The sequence below is a fragment of the Pecten maximus genome, chromosome 6 (genome assembly GCF_902652985.1).
Source record: "Pecten maximus chromosome 6, xPecMax1.1, whole genome shotgun sequence".
Taxonomy (NCBI): Eukaryota; Metazoa; Mollusca; class Bivalvia; order Pectinida; family Pectinidae; genus Pecten; species Pecten maximus.
Genome location: NC_047020.1, coordinates 19807608 through 19828731, shown reverse-complemented (window position 1 = coordinate 19828731; position 21124 = coordinate 19807608). Strand labels below are relative to the sequence as shown.

At 35.9% G+C, this 21124-nt stretch overlaps 2 protein-coding genes across 3 annotated transcripts in view; one reads left to right on the top strand and one right to left on the bottom strand.

Annotated features, from left to right (window-relative positions):
• Positions 1 to 320: 320 nt before the first annotated feature.
• On the bottom strand, positions 321 to 7226 carry LOC117329180 (mediator of RNA polymerase II transcription subunit 7-like). Of its 2 annotated transcripts, none has more exons than XM_033886979.1 (3): positions 7158 to 7226; positions 2925 to 3071; positions 321 to 1891 (listed from the first exon to the last, which is right to left on the bottom strand). In XM_033886979.1, exons 2-3 carry the CDS (start codon positions 3048 to 3050, stop codon positions 1349 to 1351), a joined length of 669 nt encoding a protein of 222 aa, XP_033742870.1. In that variant the 5' UTR covers positions 3051 to 3071; positions 7158 to 7226; the 3' UTR covers positions 321 to 1348. The 2 variants fall into 2 exon arrangements, with proteins under 2 accessions (XP_033742870.1, XP_033742869.1); XM_033886978.1 differs by having other exon boundaries at positions 7089 to 7216.
• A 241-nt stretch (positions 7227 to 7467) lies between these two features.
• Positions 7468 to 21124, top strand: part of LOC117329179 (tyrosine-protein kinase TXK-like) — a 29048-nt gene continuing 15391 nt past the window's right edge. Inside the window, exons 1-11 of the mRNA XM_033886977.1 lie at positions 7468 to 7502; positions 11216 to 12013; positions 12298 to 12396; positions 12920 to 13013; positions 16097 to 16231; positions 16665 to 16813; positions 17220 to 17284; positions 18443 to 18502; positions 19175 to 19306; positions 20041 to 20162; positions 20547 to 20621. Of these exons, the coding sequence (XP_033742868.1) occupies positions 11873 to 12013; positions 12298 to 12396; positions 12920 to 13013; positions 16097 to 16231; positions 16665 to 16813; positions 17220 to 17284; positions 18443 to 18502; positions 19175 to 19306; positions 20041 to 20162; positions 20547 to 20621 (1072 nt within the window). The 5' untranslated portion in view covers positions 7468 to 7502; positions 11216 to 11872. The remainder of the gene's footprint in view (positions 7503 to 11215; positions 12014 to 12297; positions 12397 to 12919; positions 13014 to 16096; positions 16232 to 16664; positions 16814 to 17219; positions 17285 to 18442; positions 18503 to 19174; positions 19307 to 20040; positions 20163 to 20546; positions 20622 to 21124) is intronic.

The window sequence follows — 21124 nt, the reverse complement described above, 5'->3', positions numbered from 1 at the left end:
AAAGACAATAGATTGTCTTTTGTGGGGCATTTGATATCAATATGTGATGCTCTGCCCCATCCTAAGGTCAAGCAGTACATTTTTAAATCTTAGCAAAAGAGTATCATTAACACTTGACAGCGATGTTAACTTGAAGAAAAGTCATTATTTTATATAGTATATATATTAGGACAACTTCTTATACACTTCATGCAATATTTGGCAGTTGGAGGTATATTTCATATTAGACTTAATTACCCCCCAAAAAAGCTGATGTCAGTGATAGAAACCTTTTGGTTTGCTAAAATAAAGTGATTTACAGATCAAAATGAAAAACCAAATAAAAATGTGATGAAAGTTTTTTATTCTAAAAACAGTTTTAATGTAGAGATGTAACAATATCAATCCATCTCAACTCTAGTATTTACCTATACATCAAAGATCTCAACTATAGTTTTTACTGTATATCAAAGATCTCCTCTCTAGTATTTACTGGTATATCGAGAATCTCAACTCTAGTATTTACTGGTATATCAAGATTCTCAACTCTAGTATTTACTGGTTCATCAAAGATCTCAACTCTAGTATTCACTTGTACATAAAAGATCTCAACTCTAGTATTTACTGGTACATAAAAGATATCAACTCTAGTTTTTACTGGTATATCGAGAATCTCAACTCAGTATTTACTGGTACAACAAACATCTCAACTCTAGTATTTATTGGTTCATCAAGAATCTCAACTCTAGTGTTTACTGGTACAACAAAGTTCCAACACTATCGCAATTATTTACTGGTACATCAGAGATCTCAACTCTAGTATTTACTAGTATATCAAACATCTCAACTGTAGTATTTACTGTATATCAAAGATCTCAACTCTAGTATTTACTGGTGAATCAAAGATCTCAACTCTAGTATTTACTGTACATCAAAGAACTCAACTCAAGATTTTACTGGTTCATCAAAGATCTCAACTCTAGTATTTACTGGTGCATCAAAGATCTCAACTGTGGTATTTACTGGTATATTAAAGTTCTGATAGTACTGCAATTATTGACTGGTACATAAAAGATCTGACAGCAGTATTTGCTGGTACATCAAAGATCTGGCATAAGTATTTGCTGGTACAACAAAGTTCCAACACTACCGCAATTATTTACTGGTACATCAAAGATCTCAACTCTAGTATTTAACGGTATATCAAAGATCTTCTCCTGTTCTCACTCTGATATTACTGGTGTATCTAAGATATTTAGCCATGCAGATAAATTAGTCACCTATGTCAGTACCCTTCCAAAATTCTGTGATAGAACCATACTGAGTATGACATTCAACACAACAGATGTCACATACCACACACAATATATCAATTCATACTATCTACAATGTCGCACATCATGCGGTCCAGTTGGTCACACGGCTCCACCTCCATGTTGTACTCGCCCAGAGAGTGACCTGCCTGGAGCAGTTCGGTCTTCACCAGAGACTTGGAATCAAAGCTGTAATCATCAGACAGGTGAGCAATGCTGGTTTGAATCAGTTCCTTTACTTTGTCCAAATGCTTTTTGAAACGTTCCCCGATTTCTTGACGCTGATTTTTTTGATGCTCCATCATTACTCGTAGGGTTTCTCTAGCTTGATGGGGACGATATTCATTAATGAGATGATGCATATGAATGAACAGGAGATTCAAATCTTCTAACTTTTCTGTTCTTTTTGGAGAGTTTGGAGCCTTTATTAATATATCAATGAGATCGAGAAAGTTCACCACAATCGAATGATTGAGCTTTTTGAGTTCTCGTTTATGGTCATAGTTTTGTGGATGTAGTCGTCGGAATCCTAAGGACTCCAGTGGTCTGATGATGGCATCCTCTGATGTGTATTGGGCACCAAACATGCTGTAAGAATCCTGTGGACAACCAAAACATAACTTTAATACTGATGATACTTTAATGCCAATAAGAATTCAGAGCAGTTGCCTTGGGTTTCACAATATGCGTAATTATTATTGACCACTATGCACAAACATAATCAGACCAATAGAAGTTTTAGATTGATTATTTGATAGGTCTTGGCCAATTAGAAGCTAACATTCATTTTAGATTACAGGATAGTACAGATATTCCTTTTTTATCTGAGGGCTGGAGATTCACAGAAACTGGTACAGGTATGTCTCGTCCATAGAAACAAAAGTTGGTAGGGCCATGTACTTCTCTGATGTATGACTGAAAGTGGGAATTTCCTTTCTGAGTCATGGGTTATTTTTACCTGGATAACTGGATCCGGAGCTGGTAGGAGTTTACCTGTAGAGTTGGAGGTTAGTAAAAATGGAGACATGCATATATGTAGGTACAATTAATGTATTGGACTTTCTTCGATATATATAGCTAGGTGTTGGTAAGAGTTAACATTTATAGCTAGAGGTAGATAGGTTACCAGGTATGTTTTACCTGAATAGCAGCTGGAAGTGGATAGGTACTGTAATTTACTTGTAGAGCTTGAGTGAAATTAGCATTTTAAAACATATGGAAAGCAGGAGGTACCTGTATTTTTGTGCAGAGCTGGAGGTGGATACAGGTATTTACCTGTAGATCAGCTGGAGGTGGGTATGTATGTATTAACCTGTAGATCCAGAGCTGAAGGTGGGTAGGTGGGTATGTATTTTACCTGTAGAGCTAAAGGTGGTTGGCTAGGTGGGTATGTATTTACCTGTAGAGCTAAAGGTGGGTAGGTGGGTATGTATTTACCTGTAGAGCTAAAAGTGGGTAGGTTGGTATGTATTTACCTGTAGAGCTAAAGGTGGGTAGGTGGGTATGTATTTACCTGTAGAGCTAAAGGTGGGTATACGTAGGTGGGTATGTATTTACCTGTAGAGCTGAAGGTGGGTACATAGGTAAGTTTCACCTAGATACCTAGAGGTGAACAGTACTTATATAATTTACCTGTAGAGCTGGAGGCGGGGGTGGTGCCAGGCCTCGACGTATATTTTCATCGGTGTATTGTTTGTAGTAGTTGGGAGGATTTGGGAAGGCACTAGTACTGACGCCCTGGTTACCAGTATCCCCCATGGTGATGACTCGTCTCTGTAACTGAAGCACAAAAAAATTAATATATATTATTGTACATCTTATTCAATGCATTAAAGGGGCATTCCTTCGTTCAAATGCTAGATGTATGTTGTACAGTATTTATAAGATTTATGAATGAAATTTAAAGTACAGTGTAGCTTGCACATGCACTCATATTTATGATTAGTGGTTTGGTTTATTTTGTTTAACGTCCTATTAACAGCTAAGGTAATTTAAGGACGGCCTCCCGTGCGTGCGACATGCATGCGTGAGGTGAGTGCGTATGAGTGTTTTGGGAGGCTGTGGTATGTTCGTGTTAAGTCTCATTGCGATAGGCCAGAACTTTTGCCGATTTATAGTGCTACATCACTGAAGCATACTGCCGAAGACACCCAGCAGGACACCCTAACCGGTCACATTATACTGACAACGGGCCAACCAGTCGTGCCACTTCCTAATATGGTGAGCGCTAAGCAGGAGCAGCAACTACCATTTTTTAAGTCTCTGGTATGTCTCTGCCAAGGGACAGAACCCAAAGCCTTCCTCACAGGGGCGAACGCTCAACCAAAGGCCAAAAGTGAGGCATTCATCCAGGGAGACCTTAGGAAGAAGAAAGTTACTAAGAAAGAAGAGAAAAGATAAGATCCCAAATTTAGTCGCATATTACGATCATGCAATGGGGGCAGCAGGTACAATTCTTACGCCCTACCTGCAGGGCAGATTTAGGATTAACTGCAGTGATGGAATAAATATATTTGTACAGAAAATCTCAGCTTCTCTATGTTTTGTTGATAGATATAAAACTTCATCAAGTTAATTCATTATACCCTATATATATGGGTTTATATTTGATTTTATTTAATTTCTGTCAAATCTACTCAATCTAACAAGAGGCCCATGGGCCTTAACAGTCATCCGACTCTAAAGGCCCTTGTACATGTATGTACTATTGTGTAATAGGAAGTAGTAATAAACAAGAGATCCCAGAGGGATCTTAGAGCCCACCATTGAATGATCTTTATAGGTTCCATGTCAGATTGATCTTCTCTCTATTTTTCCCTTCCTCTTACTAATCTGTGTACATTGAGAAACATCCCTCCAGTACTTTTCAAACAAGGGGAACCTATATGAAATTTGAGATTTAGCGATAATGGCTGTCTGTCGGCCATGTTGCTTTCCGATTGGTTCCAAGATGCAATATGCATAACAAGGGACCAAGGGGAACCTACATATGAAATTTGAGATTTATCCCTTCAGTACCTTCTGAGAAATAGCGATAACAAAGTTCAATTGTCAAAATCCAAGATGGCTGTCTGTTGGCCATGTTGTTTTCCGACTGGTGCAAAAATGAAATATGCATAATAAGGGACCAAGGGGAACCTACATATTAAATTTCAGAAAGATCCCTTCAGTACCTTCTGAGAAATAGCAATAACAAACTTCAATGGTCAAAATACAAGATGGCTGCCTGTCTGCCATGTTGCTTTCTGATCAATCCCAAAATGCAATATATATGCACAACTTGGGATCAAGTGGAACATAAAAATGAAATTTGAGAAAGACTCCATCAGTACTTTCTGTCAGAGAAATAGCGATAACAAACTTCAAATGTCAAAATCCAAGATGGCTGCCAGTCTGCCATGTTGTTTTCCCAATAGTTCAAAAATGCAATATGCATAATAAGGGACCAAGGGGAACCTACATATGAAATTTCAGAAAGATCCCTTCAGTACCTTCTGAGAAATAGTGATAACAAACTTCAATTGTCAAAATCCAAGATGGCTGCCTGTCGGCCATGTTGTTTTCCGACTGGTCCCAAAATGCAATATGCGTGACTCAGTCTGCGACGTTAGCCACTAGTCCTATGCCCATGATTAGTACTTTTTGGTTCGAACTAGTGGAAAATCCTTGAATCTCAATATATTTGTTGTAATAAACACTGCATTTTGCTTGTCCGGACTAGCTAGTGCTTGAAAATGTTAATGTCACAGACTGATAACTAGGGACCAAGGGGAACCTACATATAAGATCCCTTCAGTACTTTCTGAGAAATAGCAATAACAATCTTCAATTGTTAAAATCCAAGATGGCTGCCTGTCGGCCATTTTGTTTTCCGACTGGTACCAAAATGCAATATGCATAACTAGGGACCAAGGGGAACATACACATAAAATTTAAGAAAGATCCCTCCAGTACTTTCTGAGAAATAGCGATAACAAGAATTGTTTACGGCCAGACGGAAGGACGGACCACGGACGCAAGGCGATTTGAAGAGCCCACCATAACCTGATCACATAGGCAAAATCACATGACAGATTACTAGCGTGTGATGCGAGTAACTGTACACAGTCGCGAAGGAGATGACTGTACACTTACAAAACCCATTAACATTCCAGAATATATAGTTTTACTAGACCTTTCAAAAGAGGCTATCATTGCGACTGTCGAATATCTACACAATTTTGTTTTTTCCTGATTAAACCGGTTTTATAAGCCAAGGTGTGGCATGTATATGTAAAAGTTTAAGGAGTAGTAGTGTGCAGCCCGCCGGGATCGAACCCGCGACCCTCGGCTTACTGGTCCGCCGCTCTATCGACTGAGCTAAAGGGAAATTCCCCCTAGCGGGAAGCTAGAAGACGACCATACAACTATGTACAGTATTTACAATTAAAACCCGGCCTGCTACACTACTCCCTCCTTCAAACGTGTTCGCCCCCGAACACACCAACCCAGGTTCTCTCTCCAAGGAAGCCTCTTGCTTTCACTTGGAGTGGTCTGCGGCACCACTGTTAAAGTTCAAAGAGTAGTAGTATAGTGTGCAGCCCGCCGGGATCGAACCCTCAACCCTCGGCTTACTGGTCCGCCGCTCTACCGACTGAGCTAAAGGGAAATTCCCCCTAGCCGGAAGCTAGAAGGCGACCATACAACTATGTACAGTGTTAACAATTAAAACCCGGCCTGCTACATATATATAATGGTGCTCGTGTAGTCTAGTCGATTCATGATTGGAGACTAATTGCAACAGAATTTCTTTTTGATTTTTCCTGTAGATTTGCATACACTGTATTTATGTGGTAGAAAAAATTCCCCGAAAATCTAAATTGGGGGAAATGGTTTTATTCACTAAAAAAGAATTGAGGAAATAAGAGAAATTGCTTAATTGACTAAATTTGAAGCCCAATATAATACTCTTGAGTGACATTGGACAAGAGATTTTGTATGCAACACAAATAATCAAAGATAGGTTTTAAAGATAGGTTTTAATTTGCTATGTTGATGTGAAACACGTGTTAACCCTGGAATGTTAATTGGTTTTGCATGTGTATTGTCATCTACTTCAATGCATGTTGCGACAATTACCGAACATACGAGAGTAACCCGTCATGTGATTTTTACTATGTCAGGTTAACGTTACTCGCATCACATAAATGCGATTCTACCACGTTTGCTATGCAACGCCAGTTTTGATTGGTTGAAAACCATGTATTATTTTCCAATAATACACGCTCGTGAGTCACGGCTGTTACAATGTTATGTATCTAATATTCACTGCTTCATAATACGGTTACTGCAGCCGAGTGGGCTAATGGGTTAGTCTCTCCGTAACTTTTTATCACGACGCAAGTTCAAATCCTAAGTATGCTGCTTTTATATTTTTTTTCAATTTATTTGTCAAAATCAATGCCATATGATACATGTTCTTGATTATAGTACTGTGGTGCCTGTAAAGAAATGTATATTTTATCTACAAAATAATGCAATACTCAAGAAATGAATTACAAGGTTTTCCCGGGGTTTCTTTGCCGTTTTTCTATTAGAAAGAGGTAGATCTCAGAACTAAACAGTACATGGTAGAATAGAAATAATCAACTTTGACTCGTGTATTGTTGCAGGATATAAAACTCGGACTCAGATATTTTGCAATTTTAATTACAAAATATCCTCGTCCTCGTTGTATATCCTGCAACAATACACGAATCATCGTTAATTATTTCTTAAGTAATTTGACGGCTGTTATCAGCCATCGTATTAACTTACTTAGGTTTGTCGGTTTGTCGAAGACATTTTGCTTATAGGTCTACAAGATATCGGTAGATCTAGACAAACCTTTTGTTTTCAAAACATCATATCATGCCAATCGTTCTACCGGAAGTTGAACCATCAAGGTTACATGCATATTACAAATCATTCGCTTTGACTGAATGGTTAAGCAAACTTTTAAATGAAATTATTCACCAAATTTTATTCAGATTAACAAATCTTTCATATTATAATATTTGTTGCAATGTGAACAATTATGACAAAATTAACTGTACTTATCGCCAAAGACGGTAAAATCTAATTTCGTTTGTTTTTGTTATTCTGAAAATTCGATTTCGTTGTGTTTCTTTGGCATGGGGAAATAACTCTGTATGTTTCACAAGGCAAGTAGGAAGTTACTTCAAGACCATGGTAAAGTTTTTTGACTTCTTTTATTCTGCATATTTTTTTTATTAAGGATGCATAGCTTTGTAGATCTATACCCTTCATCGTGATTTCAAAATCGTTTTTTTTTTTGTATTTTACTTCCAAGCAATGTTTACAAGACTAGAATCTAATGTCAAAAGGTAACTTTGCACCAGAGTTTAACTTCCTGGTAAAGTCAATATTCAAAAGTAATGTAATAATTGATTTTGTGCTGAGAATATAGATATTGTCACATTGTATCCAAGTTAAAGACATTTAGCTTTCAATCATTTGAATTATCTGATTACACGAATATGACAAGAAGTAATGATTTTAATTGAATCAAACATTAATTTACCTCTGGTTCTGGTAAAAATAATGTCAAAGAATAACATTTATTTCACAATATCATTTATGAAAATAACCTGTTCGTATTTATATATTGTTTGCTATAATATTTCTTACGAAGAAGTCCTATTCAGAGTACAAGTGAACCTAATATTTACTAGCTCAGGTAACTTGTGGACACCATACTTTTGACATAATCTGAGAGATAGATTTAGTTGATGTACCCAACGCCTGACATCAAGTACTAGTTATAATGCAGGTGTCTGATGGCAAGAAAAAACTACTAATGTAATATAATACTAGCTCATGATCAGAATATTAGGAATTTTCATTTTTCATTACTGCTTTGTATTACACGAACGACATGTTCACAAATAGATTCAATTCTTTGACCATTAATTATCACATGTCATGAATACAAACAAAATTTAAAAAGTAATGTTATTCTGGGAAACATATTTAAATAATTTAAAACATATGTTCACATTTAGAATTTATTGGTATACTTTTGGTGCATGTATATTGTTTATATCTATGGCATTTATGTACCTCACTTCTATATGCAACATGTAGTTGATCATGAGGAATCCTAGATTTTGTAATTATTCAGGGCCAATTAAGACATATCTTCTTTGTATCTGCTGTACACATCTCCATGTCGTTGATAATTTTTTAAGCAACCCTAGAAATCATCCCAATAGATTATTATAGAATTAATTATAAGCTCCATTGGTATAGTTTTTGAGACATATTTCATCTCTTTTGTCTTGACATCTTTAAAATCTCTCTAGAATGGGTTGTCACTTTTAACATTAATATTTTCACCATAGTGTTGAAGGTGTAGCAACACATATCTCCATTTTCCATATATGTCTGTTAACTCTAGAAACCATCCCTATGAAGTTGATCATTATGGGATATCTCCACATGGGTGGTACGATACAACCGTGCACATTATTCCTTGAAATTTTGTAGCGTAACATTAGAATCTATTAACACCAGACTAAATTTCTATAGTAACAATGATTTATTAACCACAGACATTCTGTCCATGATATAAGGTTGTTAACACATCACACTGTAAATAATATAGCTTATTATGCTGTTATCCTAAAGATTTAGGGAGATTTCTACAATTAATACAACCCTATTGTTTTTAGGATGACATTAAAATGTACTGGTATTTTCAACCATACAATATGTATCGTTTGATGTCAACATTTAGTATAAATATTCAATATTTAATTTGATGATGCAGCTTCCAGCTGTTACTCACATGATAATATAACCTAGGCAGAGATGCAGCTCGGAGCACATGTACATGATGTGATTGTTATGCTGTTGAAGATTTTGATTGAAAACAATATTCATACTATAAGGTCATTTTGGCACTAAGTTGATAATCATCATGGCAAGGCTTTGTACTGTGGCACCTTAATGGGTGCCTCTCTCTTCATCTGTTACCCTTATTGCATTGATATTTACAATAAATATAATCTAATGAGCAATTAATTGGCAGCCATCATCCATCTATCAACATTTAACTTCTTCTAGAAAACTATAAATAACCAAAAAACTGATATTTGGCCAGTAGGTGCGTAGGGAAGAGTACATTAATGTATCCTTATATAAATGACCTTGACATATTTTGAAGGTCACCTAGGGTCAAATATGTTAAAAACTTCAAGAATCATCTTCTCTAGTTCATGAAGGCCCACAATCCTGATAATTTGCCAGTAAGTACCTAGCTAAGGCAGAGTGATATAAGGTTTCCTTATATTTAAATGATCTTGACCTATTTTCAAGGTCACATGTGCCAACTTCAAAAAGACTGAAAGGTATCTTAGGCCAGTGAAAACCGGCTATAGAATGCTTTAAAATTTCTCATGCTAATGACCTTGACATATTTTCAAAGTCATATGGATCAAATATGTCAAAAACTTAAAGAATCTTTTTCTCAAGTTCCAAACAACCCAGATGCCTAATATGTTGCCAGCAGGTACCTAGGGCAGAGTGCTATAAAGTTTTCTCATATAAATGACCTTGACCTATTTTCAAGGTCACATGAGTCTAATATGTTAAAACACTAAAGAATTTTCCTCCCAAGTTTCAGATGGCCCAGAAAGCTGATATTTTAATTTGCCTGCAAGTACTTATAATTACATAACATAATGGTATAGAGTTTCCTCATATAAATGATCTTGACCTATTTTCAAGGACACATGGGCCAAGTAGTTCAAATTCAATTTGCAAATCTTATTCCCAAATTCTAACAGACCTAAGGTATGCGTCTTAATACCTGTATTATCTTTGAAGATATATCCAACATTGGCCTAAATACTTGTGTGATGATCACAAATAATTTGATCTTTATATTTATGTTTATGAAATTTTTTTTTTAATGCATTCAATAACACATCCACACTTAAGATAAGATCTTCTTTAGATAACACAAAAACTGGACCTTTGTATACATATGGATGACAGGGATATACTTGAACCTGTTGTTTATGTGTATATGCAGTGTTCGAGATAAAGATATTAATGCGATACACGTCCTGTACTTATCAAATCATTATCCTTGACTTATCCTGTTAGTGCTGCAGGGTAGATTGGATTTAAGGAAGTAAAACCGGGTCCCTTGTTTAGTGTATGGTGCTGATATAGGATTTATACACTACCTGACTATGGTTATATATGATTAAAACAATCCAAGATAATGACAGGCTTAATAAAAATATCTATTTTTAAATTTCTTCAGCCCTGGGGGATGGGCATTTAGAGATATATATAAAGGTGTGCTAGAGTGATCAGGGCTTTCACATGACACATGAGAGTGTTTCTGACTCTCAATAAATAGTTTGACTGACATGTTTACAAAGGCAAGTCTGCTGTAATCATCTGACATTTCAGATTTTTGATTCAACTTCTGATTTTCCTATTGTTATATCATGCATGTAGCTCAAGGATCAGCAGAAAGCCATGACAATCATATTGTTAGGGTTGCTGGTAACACATCAGAGATAATTGTGCCACGTACAGTACCTTACTTATAATCATGGTGTCTTTTTGTTAATTAACATAAAAGTGCCATTCAACACTTTTTGTCTGAAATATTTTTGTGATTTCTTTATATTCTAATGCTGATGGTATTTTCTAAATGCATATACTGGTAATTTATTCATATCAGGTAAAATTGTATTGTTATTTTTTTCCCACTATCACTATATGCTGTAATTTCATTGCTTTACCACTCAATTAATCAAGTTAGAATTTCAAAAAGACATGCAAGGTGGTATGAAATATGTGTTTCATTTGAGTTAAATCATTATGAAATAGTGCATGTATATATATATTCCTGTATTTTTCAGAACCTTAAAAGTTTACAGAAGATGGAAGACCGGTACTCTGTGAAGATATTCAACCAATGCAGTGCATGGTACCATAGTCTCAACAGCCTGGAATAGAATCACTTCACAAAAATAGACTTAAGGAGTAGTCTCCCCTCGTAAAGCAGACTAGAGGAGTAGTCTCCCCTCATAAAGCAGACTAGAGGAGTAGTCTCCCCTCACGAAAACAGACACGGATAAGTCTCTCTTCACCAAGTATAGACTGGAGGAGTAGTCTCCCTTCAGAAGAAAACAGATTTGAGGAGTGGTCTCTCATCACAAAACTGAAGGGGTATTGTCCCCTCATCAAACAGACTGTAGGAGAAGCCTTCCCTCATAAAACAGATTAGACTTGCCATATCTCCTCATCAAACAGACTGGAGGAGTAGTTTCCCCTCTTAAAACAGTCTGGAGGAGTAGTCTCCCCTCATAAAACAGACTGGAGGAGTAGTCTTCCTTCGTAAAAAACAGACTGAGGAATATACATAGTTTCCCCTCAAAGAAACAAGCTGCGACATAGGTCCCCTCACAGGAACTAGCCAGAGACGCCTCACTTGATTTAATCAAACAAGAGTATTACCCCTTGATTTCGAATATTTTTTATATTTTCGTGGAGTGTCAATTGAATAAATTATAATCATGGCAAAGGCAGGCTATAAGAAGGACTACATGATGAAAAGGTCACAGAACAAGAGCACCTTCATGACTAAGGAGAACTATAAGGCTCGATGGTTCATCCTGGATAATGAATTTATAAAATACCATGAGGGCACACTGGAGGTAGGTGTATCTACAAAGATGTAATACTGCCATGGCTACATGTATAGTAGTGTCTGTCATTTACATTATTTACGCAATAGGGGAAATGGATTTGTTCCATTTTGTTTTTGTTTTGTTTTTGTTTCTCAAATAATACAGGTGGGAGGTATATAGTGTCAAACTTTCCTATTTCACGGTTACCAAGACCTAGTTTTCTGTCCCCAGAGTAGCTAGATATCCTAGTCTCCTTACACAAGTATTAAATGGGATTTGCTGGTGATAAAGTTGTTGTATTTTTCTTTCAGAAAATGGGTAAAGTGAAAGGTTCCATTGAACTACGATTAGTCAAGGCTGTGGAGAATGTTGACAATCAGGTCTTAGATCACAAAGATAATGTCTTCCAGGTAAGCTTAAAATGTGGACAGGGCAAATCGAAACAAGATGTGGCTGGGAAAGGGAGAGACAGGGTTGGGATGAGATGATTCAGGTTAAAGTAAGGGCAGTGTAAGGTGTAGCAGGGTGGGGAATGGTACTGAGCTTGTGAGTGTGAGGATGGGGAGATTTGAGTAATTTAGGTGAGATTTAGTAGGTTAAGTTGGGATAGAGCTTGGTGAGATGGGATGGTGTGTATGTTGTGGTGCAGCTGGTGTAAACGTGGTGCACAGTGTGTTAGAGTCATTTAGGGCAATTAGCAATCTGGGGAGGATGTTTTCATGCATGAATGGATTTACACCAATTGTACCTAGAAGGGGTTTACCCATAGTTCATATGAATTAGATGTACCGTTTTAAGTGGTTTGACAAAAAATGTCTTTTTGAAGAAGTTTGGTATTTTAGTCCAAAACGTTTTGTTCCTACACACATACTTTGCACATCAGTTTTATTAAATCAACTACAGAATGAATACACTTTGCTTCATTGTACACAGATCCAGTACTCAGAGGGAAACGAGTTCTACACACTTTATGTTGTGGCCATGTCAGAGGAAAAGAGGAAAGAATGGGTGGAGGAAATCAGAGAGGGTAAGGACACACACTGATAGATCAACATGTTTCCTAAAAGATTTTTAGGTCACTGGAAGGGTCAGGATGACCTATAGTCACTGTGCTTTGTCTGTTGTTGTCCGCTGTGCACCGTTTGTAAACCTTTCAAACTTCTCAATTCCATTGGGATTCAGCTCTAGCTTACCTGAACTAATACTGAGGTTGTCATGACTAAATGTTGTAATTTTTCGGGTCGTTTTAAATCCAAGATGGCTGCTATGACAGTCATCTTGAAAAACAAATTTTAAACTTCAAAAAGCCATTCAGCTGAAAATTGGTAGGAACATTAAGGTAGCAGTATACAGTAAAAATGTCCAATTCTGAAAAATATGGCACATGTTTTAGATATGTGAACATTGCCAGTTAACCCTACATATTACCTCTAATAATGTATAGATATTTGTAATCTTTACAACATTTGCAATTTTAATACTGCTCTGAAGGATAAGTAAACTTGTTTTTTTCTGTGATTATTAGAGCTGTGAATACCATGATAACAGCTTAAAAATAGCTCAAAAATTGCAAAACATTATGATATTTGACCCAAAATGACACAATTTTCTACACAATTTTTTTTCTGAAACCTATTTAAAATTAAATTTCTCTATCCCAAAGACAGAATTAATATTGTTTCGAGATATGTTGTAGTTTTCCTGCTATCTTACCTTTTCTGTGGGCTTCCATTTTTTGCTGTAGGCAAAACTAAATTTCCTGTGTAAACACACTTTCGGAAAATCCTTTTTTCAAGGAGGTAAATCTTTGACTGATTGTCAAAATGGTGTTCAAAAGTAATAATTCATGTGAAATGTTTTGCTACTTTATGTGTTCAATTTTCTTCAGCAAATTAAGTAACTGGAACGCAAGTTTTCGCCACATTTTGTCTATTCCTACAGATGACATGTCAGTGCAAAGAGCACCCGAGACTAAACACACATACAAATAATAACTTACCATTTTTATTTGAAGATAAAGTAAAAGACTTTATTCTTGTTGATAAATAACTTTTGTTCAGAACAGAAAGCTAGTTAAAGACATTGTTAATCAATTATTAGGTCAAAGAAAACGATGTTAATCAATTATTAGGTCAAAGAAAACGATGTCTGATATGATCTGGGAAATCACCTGTGTCTATAAATAGAACACAAAAGAGTTCCATTTGAACATAAATGGTGGAACACACGTTCTCTGGTCTAAAGATCAACTGGCATGGTTAACAAGTTTACAGGAATATTCAAGTGATGTTTAAGCTTAATATATGATAATGAATAGATATCTTCATCTGGAATATTTCTATGACTGAATATTTTACCGTTTTCACAGCCTTGGGTATTCTGCTATAAGGTATATTCTGTTTCATAAAACTTCAGGATAACAAATTTTAATAAGGGCGCCCCCACTGTCAATTATCCGCGCCCTGCGCCCTTATTAGGTCAAATACTGTATTTTAAGCTTCTTCTTAAGTTCTATTACTTGGTTTCAGCATTAACTTACGTGAAATTATCCTGATGTGGTCCTGACGAAGTGCTGTTATTTTTTTATACCCCAGCAACGAAGTTAGGGGGGTATCAGGTTGTCTGTCCGTCCGTCCGTCTGTAGACACATTTTGTCCGGACAACTCCTCCTAAACCGATGGGCCAATTCCGATGAAACTTCACGCAAATATTAATGATCATGTGTAGATGTGCATGCTACTTTCTTTTCCTCAACATTATTGTTGCAATGGTAACTGGTCACTATAAACAGGTTTTCCGATAAGAACCATAACTTTAAGTTCGTCCGGACAACTCCTCCTAAACTGAAGGGCCAATTCTAATGAAACTTCACACAAATATTAATGACCATGTGTAGATGTGCATGCCACTTTCTTTTTCTCAAAATTATGGTTGCTATGGTAACTGGTCACTATAAACAGGTTTTCCGATAAGAACCATAACTTTTGAGTTTGTCCAGACAACTCCTCCTAAATTTATGGGTCGATTCCAATGAAACTTCACACAAATGTTTAAATTCCGAAAATTTGGTTGCCATGATAACTGGTCACTAGTAACATGTTTTTCTTGTCCGAATAACTTCTCCTAAACCTGTGGACCGATTTTCACTAAACTCCACATGAATGTTTGGGAACATGTATAGATGTGCATACAGCTGTTTATATTCCAAAATTCAGTTGCCATGGTAACTGGTCCTAATCAGGTTTTCCTTGTTTACATTAAAAATTTTGTTATCGCTATGAGGGATTGCGGGGGTATTAGTCAGCCATCCTGGCGACAGTTCTAGTCTGGTCTGTCCAAAATCAAAGATGGCTGCAATGGCCAACAATACAACCATACTTGCTACAGAGTATGTGGATGGGTGGATGTACAATGGCAGGAAATACATGTTGTGTCATAAATAGTTAATTTATTCTCAGCAAAATATTCTACTCAAAGTTCAGGATAAAACAGACTGGTTTTGTTAGAAACCTGGATTTAACAAAAACACCAAAGGTATTTCAAAAGAAGACTGTTTTTGGTAGTGTTTATATTCTGACTTGAAAATTCCTACCTGATGCCTACTTCAGTAACTGTATTTTTTTTACAATAAGTAAATGTTTTCAATGAATTAGAAATTTGTGGAAAAGCAAGTACGTGTATATAGATTGATTACAATTACAATTGATTAATACATTCACTTACATTTGAAACTCTGGAACTGTTTTGCTTGTAATTAGATTCCATCTTGCAATAGATCAGTCGGGGGAGCATCAGAATATTTGAGGGGAGTGTTCAATCTTACCATGAGTGGTTTATGTTTCTCATGAGAGCTGATGTGGATGACATGCTTAGTACCTCTTGTATGTTATTCAGTGAGGTAGCCATCCTCTAATATGTGGAGACTTGGCCTCAAGATGACTGGCTGTTTGTGTTGAAACTCAGAGAACAAACAAATCTTGTAATTTAGAGTACTTTTTTTTTTTTTTTTTTTTTTTACTAATGTTGAAAAATCTAGCATACATAGATGTAATCAGTGATAACTCTCATTTAATTTATTCATGAGATCACTATTTTCATTTCTTTATAAAGCTGCAACAAAAAAAGGAGCGGATTTCTTCCCAAAATACCACAATGGTGTGTGGACGAAGAGTAAAGGAAAATACAGCTGCTGTGATCAGATAGACAGGAACGCCCCGGGCTGTATGGTCACAACGAACGAAAAACGTATTTAACTCCACATCACAATATTATATAAAGTTAAATTGATGAAATAATTTGGTAACTTTATAAAGTGTTCAAATATACATTGTATATATTTTTAATGAAGTATCCTTTCATCCTTACTGAGTCTGGTCTTGGTGTCTGTGAAATCACACTCAACCAAAATATATTCAGACATAGGAAAGGATGTACAAAATTCTGTTAACCAGCATACAATTCAATTAGTAAAGTGAAATTCTTCCTTTTTTATTTGTCAATTTAAGACAAAATAAATGTATATATAAATAGCAAAATAGCAAACAATGTATACATTATGTTATTTAGAAAAAGATATTTAATATTCATCATATATGTATAAAAACAATTTTTACTAATTTAAAAGTTACTTCCTTAATAAAAAGGTGTTACAAAAAGCTGATTTTGATAAATGTTACAGAGGTTACTAAGAATCACAAGCCCAATATACCGCTGCCAGCTGTACCCGGCTCAACTGCTTCACCAGGTCAAGAGGCGAAAGAGAAAAAAATCTTTGTAGCTATTTTTAACTTCACTCCAGCAGAGGATGGTGACTTGGAATTGATGGTGGTGAGTGTTATGCTCGTTTTCTGAAATTTTTGTGATTATGGATGTAGTAAACAATTATATAACAATTTATTTCTCTGTATTATACATGTATATAAATTAGATGAAAATTATCTCCCTTGAATCATTTCTCATTGTCTCCTGACACTTTGGCATTTGAGACTAATGTGTCATTTTTAGTAGCTGTATCATAAATAGTCATATATAAACCTGTCTATAAAAACACTTAAAGAGGAACTGCCGTCATCAATTACTGTAAAAACTTGCCATTAAGACCACCTATGTATGAAGACTTTTGTCTTGTGGTATCATATTTAAAAATGATTAAAACTTATAAGTATAATTTAAAAGTAAATAATTTCTGTATAGATTATTTGAGCCTTTCATGAAGTTGTATACTTATTGACAGGGTGAAGAATATGAGGTGGTTGATGATTCTAAAGAACACTGGTGGCTCTCTCGGAATAAAAGAGGGTAAGCTTACAATTGTGTACAGTCTGGTAATTAGTGAGGGAAACTATCCCAGAGTCTTGTATCTAGAGAGGGAAAGTTCCCTCAGGGTCATGTAACGAGTGAGAGATATCTTTCCTCAGGGTCATATACAAGTGAGGGTAAGCTCCCTTCTACCATGTTACTGGTGAGGGCAGGCTTCACTGAGGGCCATGTTACCAGTGATCAGGGCAAGTTTCCCTCAAGGTCATGTAACTAGTGAGGGTAAGCTACCTTCTACCATGTTACTGGTGAGAGCAGGCTTCACTGAGGGCCATGTAACTAATGAGGGTAATTATAAGCTCCCTTCCACCATGTTACTGGTGAGGGCATGCTTCCCTCAGGGTCATGTAACTATTGAGGGCAAACTTCACTCAGGGCTATATAACTAGTGAGGGAAAGCTTCCTTTCCTCGAGGTAATATATTTAAGCATTGATGTCAATTTTTAGCTCACCTGCCTGAAGGGCAAGTGAGCTTATGCCGTGGTGCGGCGTCCGTCCGGCTGTCTGGTTTTTAGTTTCATCGTGGTATGAAAAAAATTTTGTTTGCAAACTGTATGACTTCACGTAGCGGATTCTGACAGGAAGTTTGCAAACAAAATTTTTTTCATACCCCTATGAAACTAAAAAATAATTGACATCACCGCTTATGATTAATTTTTGAAACTAACTTTATAATTTAAAACTTGTTTTATGTACAATTTACTGGCTTTGTATGGGATTCTTTTTCTCAACTCAATACGCAACATCAAATGTCGTATTGTGACGTCACATTTTTCGCGCCATTCTCGGAATTTTTTTCATAGTGGTATGAAAAGAAAATCCCAACCAATCAGAAAGCCGCATTCTGCGTACAAACAATGGAAAATTAATTATATAACTAATGAAGAAAAGCTTCCTCTTCATCATATGTTATAGGCTTAGGGTCTCGTTAGAGGGTACTTGGGTTCACCATTACATGAAGCAAACTTATTTTCATATTTAATATTATTATGATTATAATTTGCTACTAATATAATGCATTTGAATGCTTTGTGGAGTTTAATACCATAGTATACATTTTATATTAATTTAATGGGAATATGATACTTCAACACAAAGTCAATTATTGTACTTATGTTTGCCTTCTTCATCTCTTTTCAGCCAAAGTGGTTATATTCCATCTAACTATGTCAAAAGAAAATTTGATTTAGAGATTTTCGAGTAAGTATACTTCTATACTCATCAATTATAAAAAAATACTCAGTCTTGATTTAAATGATATATTTCTTTATAGAAATACAGTACATTGTATATGGGTAATTAGTTACACATCAATAAGCAGTTCTGTTTCCTTCAGTCTTCTCTTGTCTTCTACACCAATTATCTGTTAATGATCAGAGGCCCAAGATTATAGCTCAGTGGGTAAGTCATTAATCAATAGACTGCAAATAAAGATCTTAAGTGTGTTGTTATCCCTGCATTGGACTGTGTTTCTCAGGAAGCTCATATCACAGACCATCCTGTGTTATGGTGGTTCTGTCCTTGGTAAGAGACTTTACACCATTCGCTCATGATAGCATGCCATGGGCCTTGTGTATGTTATTCAGCAAGGTAGCCACCAGCTACAACAGGAAGACACTGAATAAAAATGGCAGTGACTGTTTAACAGGAAATAATACTAGCAAATATTAAACAAACGATCAAGGATCAAAAACAATTATCCACAGTAATTGTTATGTGCATTGTAATTTATTTAGGTAATATTTTAAATTAGCAGTTGTGACTGATACCTTGTGTCCTCTGTCTGTTGTTATGGTTACTGGTTAGAAATCAAATCTTCTGTCAGAACCACATTATTTAGTTGTTTTCAAAAATAACACATCTTTGTTTCAGTTGGTATTATAAGAATTACTCGAGAGAAAGGAGCGAGTCTGTATTAAAGGAAGAAGCACGTGAGGGATGTTTCCTTGTACGGGAATCCAGCACACCAGGGATGTTTACTCTGTCTCTATATACACTAGAACAGTAAGTGTTTATTGGAATCCAGCCCCCAGGGATGTTTACTCTGTCTCTATATACACTAGAACAGTAAGTGTTTATTGGAATCCAGCCCCCAGGGATGTTTACTCTGTCTCTATATATATACACTAGAACAGTAAGTGTTTATTAGAATCCAGCCCCCAGGGATGTTTACTCTGTCTCTATATACACTAGAACAGTAAGTGTTTATTGGAATCCAGCCCCCAGGGATGTTTACTCTGTCTCTATATACACTAGAATAGTAAGTGTTTATTGGAATCCAGCCCCCAGGGATGTTTACTCTGTCTCTATATACACTAGAACAGTAAGTGTTTATTGGAATCCAGCCCCAAGCATGTTTACTCTGTCTCTATATACACTAGAACAGTAAGTGTTTATTGGAATCCAGCCCCCAGGCATGTTTACTCTGTCTCTATATACACTAGAACAGTAAGTGTTTATTGGAATCCAGCCCCCAGGGATGTTTACTCTGTCTCTATATATATACACTAGAACAGTAAGTGTTTATTGGAATCCAGCCCCCAGGGATGTTTACTCTGTCTCTATATACACTAGAACAGTAAGTGTTTATTGGAATCCAGCCCCCAGGGATGTTTACTCTGTCTCTATATACACTAGAACAGTAATTGTTTATTGGAATCCAGCCCCACAAGGATGATTTATGTGTACTGTGTTGGAGTACATGATGTATTTCACGACCAAATCTGTTTTATTTTCAGTGAAGGAATGGTGAGGCATTATCACATCAAAAAAAATGATGCTGGGAAAAATTTTATATCAGAAAAGTATTCATTTGCATCAATATCAGAGCTTATCCACTACCACAAACACAATGCGGCCGGTAGGTATTCATATAAGTAAAAGTAATAAACCATGTTATATAAGAGAAATAACAACAAAAGATATTTGGGGATATGACATTCAAATGTTTCAAAGTTAAGATATATAGGTAATCAGAACAATTAACCAGGTAATACTCCTCGTTACCTAAATTTAGTATCTTATCTTTCTTATTGATTCCCCACAACGGTGGACAGTGATACAGATAAATATGGTGAACTGATGGGAAAACTGAAAAAAATATTATTGGATATAATATTTCACTTTTTTATTTGGTCTGAACCAGCTTATGATTAAAAAAACCACATTGAAATGAAGAAAATACTGTATTGCTATACAACAAAATGTTGACAGGTATTGCTAGACTTGTAATGTTTATTTGTAGGTCTGGCTACCAGATTAAAATGTCCACCTAACCGTGATGGGCGGTCAGTTCCAGCTACTGCTGGAATGGGCCATAGTAAGTATACTCTACAGACATACCACTGACTATATGTTATGTAGCAGAAGATAGAACTACAGACATACCACTAACTATATGTTATGTAAACTACAGACATACCACTAACTATATGTTATGTAAACTACAGACATACCACTAACTATATGTTATGTAAACTACAGACATACCACTAACTATATGTTATGTAAACTACAGACATACCACTAACTATATGTTATGTAAACTACAGACATACCACTAACTATATGTTATGTAAACTACAGACATACCACTAACTATATGTTATGTAGCAGAAGATGAAACTATACAGACATACCACTTACTATATGTTATGTAAACTACAGACATACCACTGACTATATGTTATGTAAACTACAGACATACCACTGACTATATGTCATGTAAACTACAGACATACCACTTACTATATGTTATGTAAACTACAGACATACCACTGACTATATGTTATGTAAACTACAGACATACCACTGACTATATGT

Bases quoted from the DNA above. Each gene is read 5' to 3' on its own strand.
- LOC117329180 (XM_033886979.1), bottom strand. From the start codon at position 3,050: ATGGGGGATACTGGTAACCAGGGCGTCAGTACTAGTGCCTTCCCAAAT. The intron at 1,892-2,924 runs GTAAATTATATA...GGTTGTCCACAG, and splicing joins CCCCGCCTCCAGCTCTACAG to GATTCTTACAGCATGTTTGG.